Raw genomic sequence first — 20,010 nt, 5'->3', positions numbered from 1 at the left:
GGCTAGGCCCTCCCTCACCTGAGGGGCAGGAGAAAGCAGTACCGGATCAGCACTCCGAAGCCCCAGAGCACGGTGAGCCGCAGGCTGATGTACTGGAAGTTATAATTGGTCCTGCTCAGCAAGTTCCAGGACTCCAGCTCCTCTGCCGAGAACCTCTTTGTCACCTCATCGTCCATGATGGTCTCCACCCCTTTCCGGCAGAAGTAGAAGATGTCCGAGAGCTCGAACTCGAGAGCGTCGTCCAGAGCCTTACCGCTACCGCTCCGGCGGATGTCTTTGATCTCTTCTTCCAGTGACGCGAGATCTTTTGCGATGATTCCTGCAAGAGAACAGCCCGGTCAAGCGGCCCGCTGGGAGAAAGCACGCTGGGAGTGTCAGGGTGCTCACCAGCGACGAGGGGGAGCGGGGCGAAGGCGCGCGGGAACGCAGCTCCGGGGGCCGCTGGGCAGGCGGACGGGGACCCCGTCTTACCGTTGGTGTAGGGCTTGTAGAGCTGGTGGTTCTTCTCCTTGGCGCCTCGCTCCATCCTCAAGGTCGCCCACTGCGGAGGGAACAGCCACACACCGCGATGAGCCCCTTTCTCGCTCGGGGGCACTTCCACTTCCGTTCCGTGACAGCCTCAAGCCCGGTGCCCCGAGAGCACGCTGCGGCCCGGAGGGCACTGGTTCTGGAAGGAAACTCGGAGCCTCTCTTCCTAGAGCACACCCGTCCCAGATACCCTGGACCGAAAGCCACGTCCCCGGCGGTCACAAGCTGGGAACCAGGAGCCAGGGTGAGCTGCTCGGGCCTCGCTTCTCACGGCCTCCTGGGTCCGTAAGGAGCTCACGAGCCGACGGTCCACGGACCTCATGGGTTCCTTCGTTTCTGCCAAACAGCAGCGCTTCACCAACAGCAAAACCAAGCACCTTTTAAGCTACTGCCCGCCACCCGGTGCTGCCTGCCTCCCAAATTATTCCAAGAAAGCAACAATTTTAGTTTTCGAGTCGATAAAGGATTTAAATAATATATATGTCTGGACTGCCCATTCACCCTCTGAGTAACCTTTAACAAGAGACCCCACACACTTGACACAGAAAGCCTGAGAGTAGCTTAGTGCTTAAAATTAAATTAAATTAAAAAAAAAACGGTGTTAAAAAACACTATTTGGAGATAAAAAAAACAAAAACAAAACTAAGTCCCAAGTTTGACAGTTATGCTGTGTCCCTTAAGCAACTCATTCCAACATTCTGGATGCTAGTCTTTTCTATCCACAAAACAGGATGATGGTCCTTCAACCTCCTACTTCACGAGGATCCAATGAGACCATACGTGACACCCCGAATCGTCCTCAGCACCACTGAAATAATATGGGCTCCAGGAAAGTGAGGCTCTTCCTAGGTCCTCCCTTCCTTCATTAAAATCCTTTTAGCTGTCTGAAGAGAGCCAGAGGCTGGGTCCCTCCTGCTCTCAAATGCTGAGAGGCAGACACACGAGCTCCTGTCCACCTCCTGCAACGTGGTGCCGCAGAACAGAAAGTCATGACGGCAGTGAGTCAAGGAAACAGAACGGACATTTTAAAAGGTGTGTTTTCAAACTTCTGTTTCCACAGCTCTGCAAGGTAGAAAAGAACCCCGTCATTCCATGACGCAGCAGAATCCACGTGGCACAAAGCCTCTGGTGAGATTCTGCCGGCAGAGCCTGAAGTGTTAGCAAGGCAGCAAGGCCGGAAGCAGGACACGAGCTTAAGCAGCCGTCTGACCTCATCTGGAAATGTCTTCAAACACCACTGTCTAGAGAAAACAGAGTTTACAGAGTCACCCAGTTAAAGGTCTAAGGCAGGAAAACTCACACGGCCCATTTCAGGTAGTTAACCCTTGATGGCTTCTGGCACAGATGATCTCCTTCTAGAAGAAAATGTAAACCTAGCTCCTACAATGGAGGAAGATGAATTCCATCTTGGAATGTCATCGAGGGAAGAGGTGGCTAAGGGGCGAGAGAGCTTACAAGCCCGGCACACCAGAGCTGAGGGCTGTCCATTCTGGCCAGGACTCTGCACTGGAGCTGCAAAGCTCAGAGCCAGAGAAGCTTGGTTCTGTGCTGACAGTTCTGATACTTGGATCTGATTTTAACGGGCAGGTAGCACCTGCCTTCAGGCCGCTGGAGCACTAGGACTCAACGTCTGTGGGGGCTGCCTCATGACGGAATGTGCAGGAAGGCTGTGGTTTCTGTTTTAACTGGAAAGGTGCTGGTTCCATGAGCTTCTAGTCCCCTAGCTCTGTCATAAACATCCTCCTGCCCTCCCGTTTTGTACCTGAGCTTTACTTTTCCAAACTTCAGGCACACCTCAAACTGTCTCTGCGCTGAGGAGAGAACTGTCCAAGGTCAGCAGAGCAGGGTAAGAGCGCAGGGCGGGGCCGCCAGGGGCCAGCACTCGCGACGGGCTGCTCCGCCTTGCTGCGGTGACTCCGGGAGGGCGACGGAGCCAGCGGCGCTGAGAGCTACGCACCTGGGTTCTCTGGCGTCACTTCAAGGAGCACCGCGTCCAGACGCCCAGAATAAAAGCGAGAGCTCCAGGTTCAGAGTCATTTCCCCACAAACCCCCTCCGTTCCCTTGATCCGGGATGTTCAGGACCAGATTCCTTAATTATTCCCTTTTCAGCATCTGCCAGACAGAGACTGTTAGGGGCAAGGATGATGCTGCACTGGAGCTAACAGTAAACCCAGCACAGCCCTCGCAGGTGAACGCAGGCCCAGCCCGAGAGGCGTGGGCGGTGCCACGGTGCATCTTTGCTGCGTGGTCACGCTCCTGAGCCGGTGGGTTAGGGACCAAGCGCACTGGAAGGCCTGACAGTCTCTGCAGCACTGATCTCAGCAGAGACCCGCCCCTCTTCTCAGCCAGCCTCCACCGCGCTTCGCACGACCGCACTAGAGACACCCAAAGAACCAGACCCCAGCACCCGTCACCGTCCACCGCCCAGGCAGCGACGACATCTCCTCTCCCTGCTTCCGCAGGAATCTCTCAGTAGCTACTGTCAAATCAACAATCCTGACTGCACAGCGGCGTCAACCTCACGTTTCCAATCACCTGCTGGTCGTGACCGCGTGCAAGTCCCCCCATCCTCACATCCGGCCTGAGAGTGACAGGCAGCCGCACACACCCGACCCCAACGTACTCCCCTCCGCCCGGCCCTCCTCCCGTGGTCCCCAAGCTTCCCCACCCGAGAAGGGTCCTCCCTGGCTGCCAGTGTCAGGCCACCCCCTTCGTCCACCCGCGGCTTCTCCCACCTACCGCTCTCTCCCCCGCCTTCCCCCCTCCAGGCCCCCAAAGGCTCTTCTCTCCTGAACTAGGTACTGCCTGTAAACCAGACGGCACCTTCTCGCCTCTACCCCACTGCACTTCTAGAATGCTTTCTCTCTTTTAAGATCCAGTTCAAAGGCCAAATCTTACATGAAATGCTACCTACCCAACTCCTGCAGTCACAGCTCGTCTCCGCCTGTGTATTTTAACTGGCGTCACACTCTCAAGTAGTTCTGTATGCAGACATCCGTCTCTCCTAGTAAACTGTAACTGCCTCGAGGGGCAGGAGGCAGAACCCAGCAGAATCTGACCAAGCGCCCTGCACTTCGCAGGCAGTCAGTAAGGGCTGCATTTCATTCACCAGCTCCCAATATTTCTCTTCATCAAGGTCTCCGTATGAAAGACAGACCTGAACCTAAAACCACTTCCTAGCCCCATAATCCCACCCTCATCTCCTTCAGTTTGGCCTTTACGCTACTCCCGGTGATGCTGGGACGGGGGGTGGGGGCACGGACCCATCTGAAGGAGGCATTAACTGCTCCCACTCCCCAGAGGAGGACGTAGATTGCAGGGTCTGAGGACTTCGGTCAAGTTTCAGAGCCGGTAAAAAAACCCTCCAAAAAGTCCCGCCTATCCCACCCCGATCCCGCGACCCGTTCAGTCTCTTCAACCCCCTCACGGCCACCACTGGTTTCCGACCCGTTCCGCCGTGGAGCTTAACGCCACTCATTACAGCTGGCCCGTCTTCTCTGACCTGACCTGATCAACCCCCTTCACATCAGGCAAGAAAACTCAAGTTGTTGTTTTTTTTTTTTCTTTCATCTTTCTCCTTTATACCCAGGCTTTCTTCTCTCCTTTTCCAAATCATTCTCAACCCAGCTGGAAGTCCACTCCTAGGAATTCTACCCCAAACAATGCCATCATCACTGTACTGAGGGTAAATCGGAAGCACGAACATTAAGATAACTGAAGTACTTTAAGTAACACGCTGCCCTCCGCACACGACCATCTCCCGCAACTCAGCATTAAAAGGACCTGCACTGAGCTGTCTTCCAGGAGGAAAGACCTGGAGGACCCGCCCACGCACACATCCCCCCTTGGCAGGTACCCCAAAGTTCCTTTATATGGGGAGATGAACTGATCGTGGGAAACCATTTGTCAAGCTGTGCCGACCTAGCTGTGCCCCAAAAGCACAGGTATGTGTACTGCACGGACTACCAGACATCCAGCTTGAATCTTTATGAAAATTACCTACTAAACTGTAAAACTGGCTTATAAGATCCCAGAAGAAAATGTAGACATAAAATCAAATGTACATGCCATTAACACAGCCATAAAATACTGCCAAGACTGAAAGGTAACAAAAAAATGTTTAAGGTGTTGTCAGCTGTGAGACATGAATGAATGTTTAACATTCTTTACTATTATATTATTTGTCTGGTCATCTACTGCTGTGTAACAAACCACCCCATAACACTGGCTTAAAATACCACCACCATTTATTCTGCTCGTGAATCTGCAAACTGCACAGGGTCTGGCATCGGCTGGGTGTCAGCTGATGCTGGTTGTCACAGCTCCCCTGGGACTGGAACCTGGAACACCTATACGGGGCCTAGGCTTCCTCACAATGTGGCAGCCGGGCTCCAGGGGCAAGTATCCAGAGGCAGACGGAAGCTATACTGCCACTTCTAACCTAACGTCACACAGCGTCACGGCCACCACATTCTATATGTTAGAAACGAGTCACCAAGGCGGGTCCCCAACTCAAGAGGAGGGCAATCAGACTCCACCTTTTGATGGTAGATGGTAGAATCACTTGGGGAGCTTTTTAAAAATGCCCACCCAAACCAATTAAATCAGAATTTCTGGGGAGATTCTAGTGCTCCCAAACAAGTATTTTTTAAACACTCCCCAGGTGATTCAGATGTGTAGTTAGGAAGAGACCCACGGAATTAAGATGATCTCTGAGCTTCCTTCCAACTGCAAAATTACATATAGCACCCCAGGTTAGGAAGTGGATGAAGAGGATAAAAAAGGCAAAATAAAGGTCTCGTCTTTACTAAAAAGCACCCACAAGTTTAGGTGTATTTTATTTTATTTATTGATTTTTTACTTTTGGCTGTGTTGGGTCTCTGTTGCTGCGCACAGGCTTTTCTCTGGTTGTAGCGAGCGGGGGCTACTCTTCGTTGCAGTGTGCGGGCTTCTCATTGCGGTGGCTTCTCTTGTTGCGGAGCTCTAGGCGTGCAGGCTTCAGCAGTTGTGGCACACGGGCTCAGTAGTTGTGGCTCGCGAGCTCTAGAGCACAGGCTAAGTAGTTGTGGCGCCCGGGCTTAGTTGCTCTGCGGCAACTAAGGGCTTCCCTGGTGGCGCAGTGGTTAAGAATCCGTCTGCCAATGCAGGGGACACAGGTTTGAGCCCTGGTCCGGGAAGATCCCACATGCTGCCAAGAGGCTGAGCCCATGTGCCACGACTGCTGAGCCTGCGCTCTGGAGCCCGCGAGCCACAACTGCTGAGGCCCACACACCTACAGCCCGTGCTCCACCACGGGGGAGGCCACTGCAATGGGAAGCCGCGCACTGCAGCAAAGAGTAGCCCCCGCTCACCGCAGCTGGAGGGAGTCCACGCACAGCAACGAATGCAGCCAAAAATTAATTAATTAATTTAAAAAGGGGAAAAAAAAGATTACCTGTCCCATGGATTGGCCCAAAAATATATAATTATAATCGACATTAAAAGCCACAAGAGGGCCTCCCTGGTGGCGCAGTGGTTGAGAGTCCGCCTGCCGATGCAGGGGATACGGGTTCGTGCCCCGGTCTGGGAGGATCCCATATGCCGCGGAGCGGCTGGGCCCGTGAGCCATGGCCGCTGGGCCTGCGCGTCCGGAGCCTGTGCTCCGCAACGGGAGAGGCCACAACAGTGAGAGGCCCACATAACGCAAAAAGGGAAAAAAAAATAAAAATAAAAATAAAAGCCACAAGAATGTACATCTGAAAAACACAGTCAATAGTAATAAGGATTTACTTGGCTATGAACTTTAAAATACTAATTTGAGGGGACATTTTCAAAATGGAATAGGGAATGTACACGGATTCTAGGTCTTTTGTTCCACCCAAAGTGATCCAAATTTTAAAAATTTAGCTACTACCAAAGAACTCTGGTCTGATGACTCCTATTTTTATGTTTTAAGAATAAGTACTTCCATAGGTCTATGAATTAATCACTTGAATAAAAGCCAGACATCACTCACTGTTGTCTCCTAGAAGTTTATTTCTGCTCCCTCTACACTGATGTACATTTTTCAGTGGCAAACGGGCACGGGTAGTTACGTGGTTCACAGGAACCCTGGGTTCTACTGAAGATTTTCGGGGACTGAAGTTGAAGAAAATTACATTTCCTGATTAATTAAAACAAACACGAAAGACTGATGAGATTACTACTTCTCAACCTTTACTGTGCACCTGGGGCTCGCTGGAATGCTGATCCTAATTCAGTGGGTCTGGAGGGGGCCTGTGGACTGCATTTCTAACCAGTCTTGGGTGACACTCAGCTGCTGGTCTCAGAGCACTCTCTGAGTAGCAAGACAACCCCAGAGACCATAGGTAGGGCTCAGAAATCTTACTGTTGAACGTAAGTACTTAAGTAAGTACAAGCGCACCACAGCAGCATTACGGACAGCAGCCGGAAGGTGAAAACGGCCCGTCAACGCATGAATGGATAAGCGGATTATGGTACAGACACACAGTGGAATATTACTCGGCCATAAAAACCAAAGTACTGAAACATGTTCCAAAGTTATGCTACGTGAAAGGAGCCAGTCACAAAAGAGCACACTTTATATAATTCCATGAAAATGAAATATCCAGAATAGGTCAAGCCAGAGACAGAACACAGATTCACGGTTGTCAGAGCCGGGGGAGGGAAAAAAGGAGGGCAAGTGCTTAATGAGTATGGGGCCTCCTTCCGGAGAGGTGAGAGTGCTGTGGGGCCACACAGAGGTGGTGACCGTGCAATACTGCGAAGACCGCAAGTGCTGGCGAACCGTTCCCTTTATTTTTTATTTTTATTTTTATTTTTTTTCCTTTTTGCGGTATGTGGGCCTCTCACTGTTGTGGCCTCTCCCGTTGCGGAGCACAGGCTCCGGATGCACAGGCCCAGCGGCCATGGCTCACGGGCCCAGCCGCTCCGCGGCATATGGGATCCTCCCAGACCGGGGCACGAACCCGTATCCCCTGCATCGGCAGGCGGACTCTCAACCACTTGCGCCACCAGGGAGGCCCCCCCGTTCCCTTTAAATGGTTACCTTTACGTTCTGTCAGCTTCACCTCAAGTTTTTTAATGTGAAAAAAAGTCATATTCTTATATAAAATAACAAAACTCAAGATTCAGTAATATACCTAAACATATTTCCTGCTGTAATGTAGCATTTCATACAGCTCACTTCATCTTCCAGAGTCACTATGTCTTCACTGGTTAAGTCTATCACTGACAGATACCCTGGGCCACTGCAGAATTACAGGGAACCAAAGGAAAACGAGTGAGACTATTCTGAACCGTAAGATACTATCTGAACAAATATAACTGCGTTGTGTTTCCTAGTATGGTCTCAGCCGTGGAAAAGATGAACCTGAAGATGCGGTGACTACTGAAAACAGATCCTGCTAATAAATCACCACATCTCTGAAGAGGTAGTTAAAAGGCTGGTGGCAGACATCAACTTCCAGGAAATATTACTTCTCACTCATTTCCTTCCCACTGTGACTAGTTCTGTTCAGCGGTATCATGACTTAAGTTCTGACATATGTTAAGAAATACACTCTTCTCCCCCTCTTTCAGAAAATAGAAAAATTCATCAGATGCCCTTTTCTGTTACTTCTTTTTGTCTGAAGTGCAAGAACATATTTAAGATAAACATTTGAAAGAGAGAAAAGACTCTCCCATACTCATCAGTCAGGGAATATGCCAACAGCAGCTTTGAGTTGCAATATCTGTTACATCACTGTCCGGCAGTGATTTTTTAATTCTAAGTCCCTCCGTTTGAAATAAACAGGCCAGGTGTGGGGTCATGGAATAGGTGCCTTTGCTCAGACAGACCAAACACACAAGTCCCTTAGCTCAAAAGAAAGACGGCTGAAGGCTTTCACAAGCTCACGTTTAGTTATTCTTTCTACTCAGAATGCCACTTCCTTCCCATTCTCCCAACTCTCTCCACATCCAGCAGCGAGTTCACAATCAACCAGACAAGAATAACTCTTTTTGCTAATGGCACTTCTTCCCTCCTCTGTGAAGCAACCGTTTGTAAACAGCACACTCACCGCAAAGATCTTTAACAAAGTTTTCATGTAGAGCTTTCGGATACCAAAGGAGACTCCGAAAATGGCGGGGACTATGATGAAAACCAGGACGAGGGTGAAGAGGACGGTCAGGGAGATGCCCAGGAGGTTGACAATCAGGCTGTCAAAAGGCAGCAACAGGAACATGGTGGAGGATGCAGGCGAGGCCAGCGCCCTCCTCCCCGCGAACAAAGCTCAGCCTCAGATGGTCCTCTCTGCCAGCACCGGCCTGGGGAGGGGCACCAACTCCATTCCCAAGTTCACGTCACTCGACGGCCGGAACAGAGAGCCTGGGAGTAGGAGGAGAGCAGAAGGGGGCCCCCGAGGCGGCCAGCCCTCCCCAGAAGAGACGGGCTGCAGGGGTGGACGGGGCAGGCTCAGCCTTCAGTGCCAGCATCCGAGGCCAGGCAGGGTGTCTGGGCGAGTGAGCGGCGAGGGCGCGATCCGGGTTCTGCTCCTCTCGCGCTGCTTCCAGAAGTTTTACTTTTTCTCCCGTCCAAGAGCATTTAGCAGATAAATCTCTCCTGAGGATGTGTCATTGCCAGAAGTACCAAGAAGAGTTCAACTTGGTGCCAGAAAAATGCTGACAACTCCAGTGGAGGGGGGTGACTGCTGGCACTTCCCACAGAAGGCTAGCGAACATGAATATGTGGAAATTAAATAACTGTTTTCCTTAAAACACCTTCATAGGCTGAAAATTGCGTCCATCGTAGAGCGTTCACACCTGGCCCCGTGCTTCCCCTGGAGAGGCTCCGGGTGCACTGCTCCCAGGACCCTCCTCTCTGGAGAGCTAAAGGCCGCGCCAGGAGGCCGCAGGTGCTGGCCCAGCACGCCTCATGCCGCCTGCGGTGCGTGGAATTCCAGACGCATCTGGCGCAGGTTTCCTCTGGATACTTTTCTCCGTAAGGCCCCCTTCTCAGCGGTGACCCGGGTCCTTGGCAAGAAGTTTCTCACATGCTGCCGAAGCTGGAGGTGGAAACAGAAACACCATCCGTCACACAAACACAAGCCAAGGGGAGAGACATCACGGTGCTCTGGGGTGGGGCCCGGCGCGTTTTAGGATCAGCCTACAGCCCGTGCCGCTCTCACAACATCAAGGTCAAAGGGACTGCGCAGAGCAGCAGGCGGCAGACGCGCGTGTGGAGGAGAACCACAGATGTTTCATAGTTTTCAACCCCGATGAAACGACGACCTATGGCCGTTCAAACTTTTCTAATAGAAAATGTATGCATATTTGGGGTTAGTAGAGGCAAACTATTATGTATAGACTGGACGGACTACAAGGTCCTGCTGTAGAGCACAGGGAACTATATTCAATGTCCTGGGATAAACCATAGTGGAAAAGAATACGAAAAAGAATGTGTACGTATCACTGAGTCACTCGGCTGCACGGCAGAAACTAACCCAACACTGTACATCAACTATACTTCAATTAAAAAAAAATCAATACCTTAGACTTCAAACAGAAGAAAAAGAAAATACACGGACATAAGACGCATCTCAAAAGACAAGGAGGGTATACTCGGCGGAGTACACGTGCCTCCTACCTGTCCCCCACTGCCCAGAGTTCTTGTCCACAGATGCAACCGCATCACCAGCTTCGTATTCTTCCTGAGATGTTCTACGCACACACGAGGAAATCACTCCGGCCCACCTCGCACCCAGGCAACAGTCATGACGGCACACCACGAACACTGCTTTTTGTTTTGTCTTGTAGCTTAACATGTCTTGGGATAGTGTCCCCGCAGTGCACACGGAGTTCCCTTACTCTTTGCAGGTGCACAGTTCTCAACCGTAAGAATGTTCCCCGATTTGGTTAACTGCTTTCCTGAGGTTGGACACCAATGTTTCTACCCTTTTTTTGTTATAAATAATGTAATGAATGTGCCTACATGACTTAGCATACAAAATGCACATGCAAACATATTTGCAGGATCAATTCCTAGAAATGGAATTGCAGAGGAAAAGGAAATCTAGGTTTTAAAATAATAGTAACTCTTGTTTTTATTCATTTCCCCCCAGATTTACCGACATTTAACTGACAGATAACACTGAGCACGTCTGCAGAGTACAAAGCACGATTGATACACCTACATATTGCACACCTGCATATCGCAACGTGACATCCACAGAGTATTAGCCAAATATTTACCTTTTTTGTGTGTGTGGTGGGAACATCTAAGATCTACCCTCTCAGCAACTTTCAAGTATCTAATACAGTATTGTTAACTATAATCACCACACTGTACATTAGATCCCCAGAACTTATTCATTTTATAACGGGAAGTTTCTACCCTTTGCCCAACATTTCCCAACTTCTCCTACCCCTTGATCCCGGGTAACCACCATTCTTTTCTCTGTTTCTACAAGTTCATATTTTCTGGATTCCACATTTATGTGAGAATACACAGTATTTGTCTTTCGCTTCTGACTTAGGAAATACAGTTTTAGTATTACAAGATATTGTCATATTTTCTACATAGATTAACTCCTCCAGCCTTTCTGGCCACTCTTTTTTTTTTTTTTCTTTAAGACTATTTACATTGGGGATCACACTTGGTGTTGTACATTCTATGGGTTTCGACAAATGTATAATGACACGTATCCACCACTAAGGTACCACACAGAATATTTTCACTGCTCTAAAAATCCTCTGTGCTCAGATTATTCATCCCTACCTACCCCCAACCCCTGGCAATCACTGGTCTTTTCACTGTCTCCATAGTTTGGCTTTTCCCAGAATGTCATATGGTTGGAATCACAGAGTATGAAGCCTTCTTGGCTTCTTTGACTTAATACAGCCACTTATTTTTTAATATTTCACTATTTCAATTTTATATTACTCATTCTTAACCACAAGTTACCACTCCAAGTTCTGAACTTGGGAGCATCCTATCATGTCACTCTGGCCAACATTTTGGCCTCACGCCAATCACCTTCTGGCTCGGTTCCAATACTTCTAGAAGTTCAAGAAATGGAACGAATGAACAGGTGACCGACTTCACCCTGAGTTCTGTCCAGTGCTGTTCAGAACTCAAAGCCCTTTCTCATGTTATCTCACAACCTGTCAGTATGTATTCTTTCCATTTTACCAGTTAGGAAACTAAGCGAGGGAGACATGGATCCCGTTCTCTGACTCCTAACTGCTCCCATGACATCCCACACACCTAGCAATTCAATTAAAAAGACAGCGTTTCAGTGGCAGGGATCCTCCACTTCTTCCACTTTCACGTGACCATTATCACTGCTAACGTTTACTGACCGCTCACAGCACGGACGCTGAGCGGATACAACAAGCACCGTGCACACGCCGGCCTCACTGAATGCCTACAACAGCCCCACAGGGGAGTTACCATCGCCGCTAGGAGAGGTGAGGGGGCGGAGGCTTAGAGGACAAGGTCACCGGAGTCCCACAGCTATGAACGGCACAGGAGGGATTTGGACAAGTGTGCCTGCCTGTCTCACAGCCCCGCTCTTTAACCACCAGGCCCTCCTAGCTTTCAAACTACCTTGAGCTACATTAACACTTCCTTCACGCCAGGCCTGCTCGAGAGAACTTCCTGCCATCAGAGAAAAGCCACAAGGCAAACCTGAATTCATGCGTCGGAATTTGGTGTTCTCAGAATCCAGGGTACAAACCTGCTCGTTCATGTTTATAAACTGGCCAAGCTGATAGTACATGCCAGATTTCTAATGACATCCCAACGGACGTTCAGGAAATTCGATGTGTTTCTGAGACTTAAGTCACTTCGCTGAGCCACTGTATTCCTTAAACCTGTCCGGTTCCAGGGCCACGCCTCTGTCCCACTGCACAGCTGCTGTCATATTAGCCAAGGTTACCTTGAGTTCCGTGAACCTAACGCGACCAACACCGGGGTCCCTTTGACGTCCCAAGCCAGAGCTTAGACCTCTTTCCTCTGGATCACAATCAACTGAGAATTCCCAAGGTTATTCTGGGTTCGTGTCCCCAAAACATCAAAGTAAACACATTTAGCAATAATTTCATCACCTAATTCAGAGGGGGACACACCAGGCCCACAGGATAAACCTGGGCCAGTTTTTACAAGGCTCGTGTCCTAGGAACGGTGTTTACATCTTGAAAGAGTTGTAAAAAAAAAAAAAAATAAGAATAACATGTGACAGAGACCACGGCCAGCAAAACCTCAACTACTTACTATCTGACCCTTTACGGCAACAGTGTGCAGACCTCTGTCCCGGCTGCTCTTTCCTCCCCTCGGAGGCAGCGACCTCCCCCTGTTGCCCTCCGCTCCCCGCACCCCCAGAGACTCCAGAACTCGCAACAGCAACTAGCCAAACAAGTTCCGTGGCCAACGTTAAACAATGCTCCCGTGAATTCTTAGAGGCAAAGATGAGGCCAGCACACTGCGGTTATGAAACAGGCCTCCAAACATCTTGCCGGACTAGCGGACCAGCCATCACAGCCAGAGGTGCTGGCGTCTTAAGGCCCCTTAACACAGACTTTGGTCTCTGGAAATATCGGGAAACTGCTCACATGAGAACTCCATCACACCACAATTTCTAGATAAATGCTCTTGTAAGAGAGGCTATCACTTTGCCTGAAGTAAACATAACCACGACTCCTTGGCAGGAGGCAGGGGAAGCTATCAGCTCAAAGCACTAGTTACCCCTTCTCTTCCATTCCACACCTTTCAGCCAAATCCACTGAGAGTCCCTTGGACCAATGTTCCCCCAACAGTCCACATGGTCCAGAGAAAAAGAGAAGACCCAACTAGTTCTGAGCCTTTTAGGAGGGAAGATGGCCTCATCCTAGGAGTATGACAGTCCACCACTAAGCTAATGAAACTCTTCAACCCACTGAATGGTAAATCTGGGCCCCAAAATGGCCCACTTTCCAGAGCTTCTCAGTTCTCAGGGTGACGACATCAGGGCACATACTATGTGCCACACACCATATTAGGCACTCAGTGCCTAGAGACAAGTATCCAGCAAACAGGCACATACACAGTCATCACTTCCCACTTCGATGACTGTCAACAAGAAGAGAGTCCTGGGTGGAGAAAGAGGAACCCTCCTGCGCTGTTGGTGGGAGCATAAACTGGTGCAGTCATGACAGAAACCAGTACGGAGGTTTCTCAGAAAACTAAAAACAGAGCTACCACATGATCCAGCAATCCCACTCCTGGGCATTTATCCAAAGAAAACAAAAACATTAACTCGAAAAGATCCATGCACCCCAATGTTCACTGAAGTATTATTTACAATAGCCAAGATACAGAAGCACCCTAAGTGTCCATCAAGAGATAAATGGGCAAAGAAGATGTTTGACATATATACAATGGAATACTATTCAGCCATAAAAAAGAATGAAATTTTGTCATTGGCAGCAACATGGATGAACTTGGAGGGCATTACGCTAAGTGACGTAAGTCAGACACAAAGACAAATGCTGTATGGCTATCATTTACATGCGGAACCTAAAAAATACAACAAACTAGTGAATATAACAAAAAAGAAGCAGACTCACAGATATAGAGGGCAAACTCGTGGTTATCGGTGAGGAGGGTGAAGGGGTAATATAGGGGTAAGAGGTACAAACTATTAGGTATAAAACAAGCTACAAGGGTCTACGGCACAACACTGCGGATGCAGTCAATATTCGACAATAACTATAAATGGAGTAAAACCTTTAAAAATTGTGAATCACTATTTTGTACACCTGTAACTTACATAATATTGTACATCAACTACACCTCAACTAAAAAAAGACTATAAGAGTCCTGGAAGAGAAAATAAAGGAGGGAACTTACAAATTTAAATCAGGGCTTCTAAACCAGTTCTGACTCGATCACAAGGCAGGGACTACTATGATTTGCAGCTATAGAAACTTCTTTTCTGCTAGCTCTCCATGACTCTGTGACACATCCTACACTTCAGGAGACCATACCTACTACCAGAATATGTCCAGAGACATGCCACATACGAACTCAAAAAGGAGAAGATATGCCATTTTATTAAAAGTAAGTGCTTAGGGGCTTCCCTGGTGGTGCAGTGGTTGAGAGTCCGCCTGCCATTGCAGGGGACACGGGTTCGTGCCCTGGTCCAGGAAGATCCCACATGCTGCAGAGCGGCTGGGCCCGTGAGCCATGGCCGCTGAGCCTGCGCGTCTGGAGCCTGTGCTCTGCAACGGGAGAGGCCACAACAGTGAGAGGCCCGCGTACCACAAAAACAACAACAACAACAACAACAACAAAAAAAACCCAAAAACGTGCTTAGGCTACACAGGGATAATGCATTTTTAAAGCACACTAAGCACAGTGTCTGTTATATATATTAGATCTCAATAAATGGTACATATTATCACGTCATTACGATCAGAAGACACCCAGAGTACTGTCTGCAGTTCTAAGTACCAAACTTTTTAAGAGGGCTAGATAGAGAGGAAGGCATTTCAAAGTATGTCACAAAACCCACAAACCAAAAACTACTCCGTGGTGCCTAGCAAGCACTAAGTGCTCATACAAAGGTCAGCTGTAAAGCCAAGAAATGTGAATTAAAAGTACAGTGAGGGGCAAAAAAAGTTTCTTATAACCCACGCTATTGGTGAAAATGAGAAAATACCCTCAAATACTGCTGACTGGAGTGTACAATGGTACAACCTCTATGCAGAACAATTCGGCAACCACCGTCAGAACTTGAAATACATATAACCTTAGATCCAGCAACTCTACTTCTAAAAACTTATGCTAACGATAAACTGCCAACAGTAGTTCTCAACCAGGGACGATTGACTGTAGCCCCCTGGGGAACATCTGGTAATGTCTGCAGACATTTGTGATTGTCCTAACTTGGGACGGGGGGCTCCTGGCATCCATCGCTGACTGCGGACAGGGATGCTGCTAAACGTCCTAAAAAGCCCAGGCCGCCCCTGCCACCACAAGGAAGTATCCAGCCCCAAATGGCAACAGTGCGGAGGCTGAGAAACCCTGTGCTAAGTGAGGTATGTGCAAGGTTACTGACTCAGTACTGTCTGTCATATCAAGAGAAACATCACTGTCCGTTAGTCAAGGATATAGTGGAATACTAGTCATTTGTTTTAAAAAATAAAGAGAGAGTGAGACATCTACATATGCACCGAGAAGAAACAACCTCCCAGTGAGATGCAGAACAAGGTCCACTGCAAATACCAACTGTGAGGGAGGGAGGAAAGGGACAAATACATACAGTGTGCGTGTGTACCTGCAAAGACACACATCTCTGGGAAGAGACACAGGAGACTGGCAATGGCAGCTGCCTCTAGGAATGGAAGGAAGGCATCACTTTATCTCTTTGGTACTTTTAAAACTGTATTTATCATTTTGAATAGGTAACAGACTCATGATTCAAGAATCAGAACAAACACATCAGGGTTTGAATCCTCACTCGATCACTGAACTGGTAGTGTGAGTGTGACTTTGCGTGAATTACTTAATCTCTTTAAACTTCTGCTCAACATCTACTAAAAAGACTGTTCACATTTCACAGTGCCTAGAACAAGGTAAATGTTCAAAATACATTAACTGTTATTACTGCTACACTAAGTGCCTGTTATTATGAAAGAGAAGGGGGCACGGGAAGGTATTTCCCAAGAAGTCATGACATTACACTGACAAGAAATGTCTTTCAACACCACTCCTGCCTAAAGGTGTTTACAATCCCTAAGGTAGCTGGCGCAAACCACAGCTTTATTAGTGAATCACTGAGAATTCTAATACAAGCTCCTCTAATGGCTTAAATTATTGAGGCTTGGAAGAGGTGAGTGACGAGACAAGCTACAAAATTGGCCAGTAACAGAGGCAGGACTAGAACTTACATGTGCCCCCCAACCCCCCGTCTTGTGGTCTTTCTGCTCCCCAGGCTGGCCTCTCCTTTGCTTTGGGGCAGGTTACACTTGAGAGCAAAGCCATCCATTTTTCCTAGTTTACTCTGTCAGGTCAGACCCAGCAAATGCCCCCATTCTGAGGTGATGGTAAATAAATGCACGTACACAGAGGAAATGTACCCTGGGGGGAGTTTGATGTCAAGCATGTCAGAGTAGTGGCGTATAAGAAATATGCCTGCATAGGACGCTGCTGCTTAGGAGGAAAGGTGTAAAAATGTTTCCAAGGAGTTGGGACAGCACAGAGCTGCTAGGTGAAGTGAACCCGAACTGCTGAAAAACCAGGGATATGCTTACCACCGACAGCAATCCTGGATAAAACAGATGGTCCAAGACAAAGCCAGGATATGTCAGGCTCAAGGATGACTCAACTCACTAGGAAGAAGACAGGAACATGGTCAGTTTCAGGGTCTTGGTCTTAACTCAGGTCATTCTGACCCTAAGTACTTTCCCCTTGCCTAGAAAGGCCTCACGTCAGCTGGACGTGGCTAACAAGAAACGTGGTACCAAGTTCAACCCAAAGCAACATAACCTGCAAAGCTGAAAAAGAAAAAAAGGACAAAGATACAGGATACACTGACATCCTGGGGCCATCAGTTTAGGAAAGGACAGTTTCATTTGCTGGGGCTCTAAGACCCAAGAGGTTTCCTTACCCAACCCGAACACTGCTCTCAGAGTTCCATTTCAAAATCAGTGCTTTGACATCTGAGTACTGTATATGTAACTGGAAGCAACTTCCTGGCCTTCTTTTTTCAAAAATTTGTGTCTGGTTTATTTTACTTGGCATCATCACTCTGAGAATCACTCATGCTGCTGCCTGTGTCAACAGTTCACTCCCCACTGCTGAGCTGTTTCCCTTGGTAGAACAGGCCACAGCTTCTTTATTCACTCACCTGGTGACGGGTCCTTCCAGTTGGGGACTGTTACAAATAAAGTCGCTATCTACAAGCCTTGCAATGGACATACACTTTCATTTCTCCGGCGTAAATACCTAGGAGTGGAATGACGTAAGTGTACGTTTAGCTTTTAATGAAACGGCCAAACCGGCTTCTGAACTGGTTGTACCATCTTGCATTAATTCTCACCAGCAGTGTCTGAAAGTTCCACGTGCGCTACATCTTCACCAACACTCAATATGATCAGTCTTTCTAATTCTAGACATGCTAATGGATGTTAGGTGGTATCTCACGGTTTTAATTTGTTTCCCTCATGACCAATGATATGAAGCATCTTCCATGTGCTTATTGGCCATCTGTATATCCTCTCTGGTGAAGCGCTCAGATCTTCTGCCTACTTTCTATCAGGTTATTTCATTATTGAGTTTTATCACTAGCCATTTTTTAAAAGTCAAACCTTCCCCCCCATGACTAAGCAGTCTCTTTACAATGAGAAAGCATTTCATCACAAAGGCACAAAATTTGTGAAACATCAGACTTCTTGGTTCAACTTGCCACAAGGTTGAAACAACCTTAATTGTGCAAAGAAAAGTCATCAAAACCACAAACTCTGCTTTCACCTCAGACCTGTATATTACCAGGAACATAAAACGCTCTTTCATCTCTATGCTCAGCTGACAGTGATCCTGCACCGTCTAACACAGCAGCCGCTAACCACGTCTGACCCTTAAGCACTGGAGATGTGGCTAGTCTAAACTGAAATGTGTTGTAAATGTAAAATAGACGCTGGAATTTCAGTGAATTAGGGTAAAAAAAATGAATGTAGAAGATCTCGTTAATACTTTGTACACTGATTACATGTTGAAGTGATATTCTAGATAATCTGGGTTAAATAAAATATATTACTAAACTTATCTTCACCTGTTTCTTTTTACTTTTTTTAAAGTGGCTACTACAAAATTTAAAAAACTGTACATGTGGTTTGTGTTATGTTTCTATTGGATAGCACTGACCACAAAGTTTTAAGGCAGACCCTGAAAATTCTGTATCTCCAACGGGTAAGGGAAAAAATACATACATATAGTATCTTCCCCACCCTACTCCTCAGAGGTGTGAAGGGAACAGTGCAAAGGAAGGGGCTGAGAACTGGACTCAGGAGTCCTCTGAGGTTGGAGGCCCAGCTCTGTTACTCTCTGCTCTGTGTGACTTTCAGTAAGTCATTCACCTTCTGTGGATTTAAGTTTCCTCAGCAGCTTTTTGGTTTCTGTTTTTTTAATTCAAAAAGTCAACAAAAGCGTATCATGTGCCTACTTTTTACAAAGCATCATCCTAGAATTGCAGATCTTGAGCTAACAGTTTAATAGAAGGCAAACACACTAACAACTATTATGAAGACAAAATAAAAAGAGCCCCCAGAGAGAGCAAACCAGCCTGTATGGCTGGGTGGCGTGTGCATGTATCAATGTGTTTTAAAGGAGAGAGTACCTTTAAGGACTTACGAAAAACTCCAAGCACTTACAACACTCCTCCTAACTCTAAAATTCCGTGCTCTTAAAAAGCATTCATGGGCTTCCCTGGTGGGCGCAGTGGTTGAGAATCTGCCTGCTAATGCAGGGGACACGGGTTCAAGCCCTGGTCTGGGAAGATCCCACATGCCGCAGAGTGGCTAGGCCCGTGAGCCACAACTACTGAGCCTGCGCGTCTGGAGCCTGTGCTCCGCAACAAGAAAGGCCGCAATAGTGAGAGGCCTGCACACCGCGATGAAGAGTGGCCCCCGCTTGCCACAACTAGAGAAAGCCCTCGCACAGAAACGAAGACCCAACACAGCCAAAAATAAATAAATAAATAAATAAATACACAAATGTGGGGTTAAAAAAAAGAAAAAAAAAGGTTGGCCCAGTTTTCATCATTAAAAAAAAAAAGCATTCATCATGCTATAGAGTAAGCATTATTATACAGGGAACTGATGACATTTACTCAGGTCCTCCCCATGAGTGTAATGATACAGTAAGAAGTAAATGACATGCCATGATGAGGTTGTTTTACGTGAAGAAACAATTCTGCAGTACAGCTCAAGCTTAACCAGGACCAAATATTCTCCAACACACACCAACCCCTCCACCAAAATATACAATTCCCCCACCCCCTCATGTCTTCAGGGGCAATGATTTACCAAGACACCCTGATCCTGTTCATTTGAGTGTCATTTCCATAAACTGGATGTGCACAACAACTACTGTATTTAGGTCACAAACTCACAGAAGAAAAGTCCATCCTGAAAGTAAATTTATAAACAATTATGTCATATCATATAAACTGAACTTACAAGCAAACTCCAAGAAGTCTACATACATACATCCCTTGTTCACAGCATCCCTCGGGCAGCATTTAAAGGTAAAAAAAATTGAGGCCTGGCTTCCCTGGTGGCGCAGTGGTTGAGAGTCCGCCTGCCGATGCAGGGGACACGGGTTCATGCCCCGGTCCGGGAAGATCCCACATGCCACGGAGTGGCTGGGCCCGTGAGCCATGGCCGCTGAGCCTGCGCGTCCGGAGCCTGTGCTCCGCAACAGGAGAGGCCACAACAGTGAGAGGCCCGCGTACCGCAAAAAA

General features: G+C 47.8%; 1 protein-coding gene across 8 annotated transcripts in view; it reads right to left on the bottom strand.

Annotated features, from left to right (window-relative positions):
* The window catches only part of GPAT4 (glycerol-3-phosphate acyltransferase 4), a 32,809-nt gene that overhangs the window by 10,540 nt on the left and 2,259 nt on the right, over positions 1–20,010 (bottom strand). For 2 of the 8 annotated variants that reach the window (XM_060085764.1, XM_060085766.1), the window contains exons 2-6: positions 17,398–17,495; positions 16,802–16,879; positions 8,590–9,573; positions 472–541; positions 19–319 (exon numbers count right to left, since the gene is read on the bottom strand). In XM_060085764.1, coding sequence (XP_059941747.1) covers positions 19–319; positions 472–541; positions 8,590–8,754 — 536 coding nt within the window. In that variant the 5' untranslated portion in view covers positions 8,755–9,573; positions 16,802–16,879; positions 17,398–17,495. Of the gene's footprint in view, positions 1–18; positions 320–471; positions 542–8,589; positions 9,574–15,825; positions 15,883–16,801; positions 16,880–17,397; positions 17,496–19,573; positions 19,594–20,010 lie in introns of those variants that run through there. The other 6 variants (XM_060085765.1, XM_060085768.1, XM_060085770.1 and 3 more) reach the window with 4 other exon arrangements.

This window comes from Mesoplodon densirostris, chromosome 20 (genome assembly GCF_025265405.1).
Source record: "Mesoplodon densirostris isolate mMesDen1 chromosome 20, mMesDen1 primary haplotype, whole genome shotgun sequence".
In the NCBI taxonomy this organism is placed as follows: domain Eukaryota; kingdom Metazoa; phylum Chordata; class Mammalia; order Artiodactyla; family Ziphiidae; genus Mesoplodon; species Mesoplodon densirostris.
This window is presented reverse-complemented; position numbering and strand designations above follow the sequence as displayed.